Source organism: Hylobates moloch, unplaced genomic scaffold (assembly GCF_009828535.3).
Source record: "Hylobates moloch isolate HMO894 unplaced genomic scaffold, HMol_V3 SCAFFOLD_5683, whole genome shotgun sequence".
Taxonomy (NCBI): domain Eukaryota; kingdom Metazoa; phylum Chordata; class Mammalia; order Primates; family Hylobatidae; genus Hylobates; species Hylobates moloch.
In genome coordinates, this window is record NW_026657958.1 from 240 (window position 1) to 3,285 (window position 3,046).

The 3,046-nt window shown below is 64.4% G+C and overlaps 1 protein-coding gene across 1 annotated transcript; it reads right to left on the minus strand.

Annotated features, from left to right (window-relative positions):
• Positions 1 to 214: 214 nt before the first annotated feature.
• DPEP1 (dipeptidase 1) lies at positions 215 to 2,731 on the minus strand. The gene is made up of 9 exons (XM_032148541.2): positions 2,598 to 2,731; positions 2,215 to 2,347; positions 1,963 to 2,113; positions 1,712 to 1,781; positions 1,267 to 1,443; positions 1,095 to 1,179; positions 940 to 1,015; positions 676 to 811; positions 215 to 596 (listed from the first exon to the last, which is right to left on the minus strand). Exons 1-9 carry the CDS (start codon positions 2,697 to 2,699, stop codon positions 426 to 428), a joined length of 1,101 nt encoding a protein of 366 aa, XP_032004432.1. The 5' UTR covers positions 2,700 to 2,731; the 3' UTR covers positions 215 to 425.
• Between the last annotated feature and the right edge of the window lie 315 nt (positions 2,732 to 3,046).

Consider the following 3,046-nt stretch of genomic DNA (forward strand, 5'->3'; position numbering starts at 1 on the left):
TGCACCAGTGCGGGGCTGGAGGTGGCTACTGGAGCCTAGACTGTGTCCCTAAAGACTCTCAAGCCGCGTCCGTACAAAGCCCTCTTCACACCTCCTGAGCCCTTCTGGCCTGGACCAAAGACTCGGGCACTCCTGCGCCCCACGTCCAACCAGGAGCCATTTTCACAAAACGCGCCCCGTCCTGGGCTGGATGCGGACGACACGTACCCCGGGATGTGAAGGGACGGTGCTTTTATTGAGGGCTTACTGTGTGTCTGTCCTGAGCTGACCCCAGCCATCCTGCCCCCCAGGTAAGCCCAGGCGTCCACTCAGGAGACCCTGGTCCTTACATGTGGGCAGCAGGGCTCCTGGCATCTGGAGTCCTGGGCTGGGTGGGTCTTCCCTCAGCTCCGGGAGTCCTAAAGGGAACTCTGGTCTCCCAGGTTTCACAGACGACACATACAGAGGATCAGGGGAGCGAGGGAGGCCAGCAGGAGCCCCCACTGGCGATGGAGGCTGGAAGCCCCCGAGGAGTAGCCGTAACGCGTCCTGCAGGAGCCCCCCAGCTCGTCCAGCGGGATGGGCTCCTCCTCGGGGGCCTGTGTGAGGTTGCTGGCCTGGGGACAGACAGACACGGGTGGGGCAGCCTGCCTGCTGGAGGTGGGGGGGGGACTCAGGTGGCCACCCCATCCTCACCTGCTCCACAGCCTCGAAGACCCTCAGCAGGTTGTCAGCCAGTGCGCCCTTGACCTCTGCCTCCGTCCAGTTCCTCCTGAGCAGCTCGGCGATCAGGTCTGGATACTTGGAGACGTCCTCCAGCCCCTCAGGGACCCTGTGTTGAGGCCAGGAGAACCTGGGCCCCCACACTAGGACACAGGTCCCTCCTCCAGCCGCCTCATTCCTCTGACAGGGTCATGAACCCCCCAGCGCATCCACAGGACAGGGCTCTCACCCCCTTACCTTGGAACACCATCAAAGTCCCCACCAAAACCCACGGCTCCGGCTCCTGCCACCTCCTTGATGTGATCCAGATGGTCTGTCCAGGGAGCAGTGGGTATGGGTCCCGAGTGAGGCCCTCCCCCTTCGGCCCCCTTGGCCGCTCACACCCCACCTACCGGCCACTTGGGACAGGTTGGCCTTGTTGGTGCAGGAAATGTAATTGTTGTAGAAGTTCACCATCACCAGGCTGTCTGTCTGTTTCTGCACAGGAAGGAAGACAGGGTGCAGCTGAGAGCCGGGAGGGCCTGCCCAGGGAGGCGGGGTGGGGGTGGCTCCCTCGGCCCTCACCACCAGCCTCAGGACGTCGTCAGGCACGTTGCGCCGGCTTGCGCACACACTGTAGGCCGAGGAGTGGCTGAAGATGACCGGGGCTCTGGACAGCTGCAGGGTGGCCTTCATGGTGGCCACAGATACGTGAGCCAAGTCGATGAGGACTCCCAGACGGTTCAGCTCCTTCACCACACGCTGGGAAGACAGGGCTCCGTCCACCCTCACAGCCCCCAGGGTCGGGGCTGGGGAGGAGGATGGGCTGGACCAGATGTGAGTCATCATCCTTCATGGCTGAAAGTCCAGGGCCACTCAGGGCTCAGCACCCACCCTGGGGGGATGGCTGCCAGCTCCATCTTACAGACAAGGACACTGAGGTCCCACGTGTGCAGATGCATCATTCTGGTCACCCTCCAGGGCCTCTGCCTTCTCCTTGGGGGTGACTGGCCCCTCCCACCCCACTCACCTGCCCAAAGGGTGACAAGCCTTGGCTCTGGGGCTCGCTGTCTCCCGTGTCCACCAGCCAGTTGTCAGCCCTGCAGGAACAAAAGGCAGGTGCCCAAGGAGTGAGCCGTGGTCTCGGCCTCCCATCAGCCCTGCAGGTGAGGCCCAGCCTGGGACTCACAGGCAGAGGGGACGGGCTCAGGAGGATGGCAGGGACTGTCTGCCCCTCCCTCTTGACCACAGCCCGGGGGCCTCCCGTGGGGAGTCACGCACCAGGGCGTGTTGCAGTTGTGGGTGAGGGTCAGGTACCGCATGCCCAGCTGATAGAGCGCCCGCAGGACGCCCAGACTGCTGTCAATGGAGTGGCCGCCCTCCACGCCGATCAGGCTGGCCACCTTCCCTTCCCGGAAGGCCTGCCGGATGCCTGTGGGGAGAGTCAGGGTGCAGGGGAGTGGGCACCTGCTGCTCAGGATGAGGGATGGGTGGGAAGACGCAGGACCTGGAGGGCCCAGGTCAGGACCCCACCTGTGCTGCTGGTGACATACAGGAAGGTCTCCGGGTACATCTGGCACATGCGGTGGACCACGTCCATCTGCTCCAGCGTCCTCCGCACGGCGTCTTTGTTCTGGGTGTCGCAGGGCGTGTACACGGACCAGAACTGGGGGCCGCAGGGGGTACCAGGAGCTGATGCAGCCAGGTCTCAACCCACCCCCTACATGCCTGTGGGAGTCTGGTTTCCCACCCCTGGGAAGCCCTCCCTGGGCCTGGGTGTCTGTCTCTAGAACGGCCTGTGGCACCGAGGGAGCCTGGAGGAACACCACCACAGGCACGGCCGCACTGTAGCCAGGCCCGAAGTAGGAGACGGGATGACCCCACACAGGGCAAGCGCAAGGCAGGGCGGGCGGTACCTGGCCTCCCACAAAGCCAGCCCTCAGCTTGGGGATGTTGGTGTGTGTGCCGGCCAAGGTGGTCAGGTTGGCCCTCTCGTCCTGCAGCCGGTTGTTGAACATATCCAGCAGCTGCCAGGGGAGGTCATTGTGCCTGGAGTTTGCCGGGGAGAGACCAGGCAGTCAGGGTGGCCACTGGGAACTGGAGGCTTCCGAGCTCCTGGCCTCTGGGCTGCTCTCCCCCCCCACTTCCTGCTCCTCACGACGGACGCAGGACTGAAGTCTAGGCCGCGGGGGTGACGGATCACCGGCCACCTGAACACACCTGTGCAGGCTGCGTTTCCCAACTGTGCCTACCCCCAGGGCAGGGAATCCCGAGCCAGGAGCTCAGGGAGCTGGGCAGCCCATCCCTTCCAGGGCCTTTCTCGTGGAGGAGGCTGGGGGTCGGACACATTGAGGGTGGGACACAA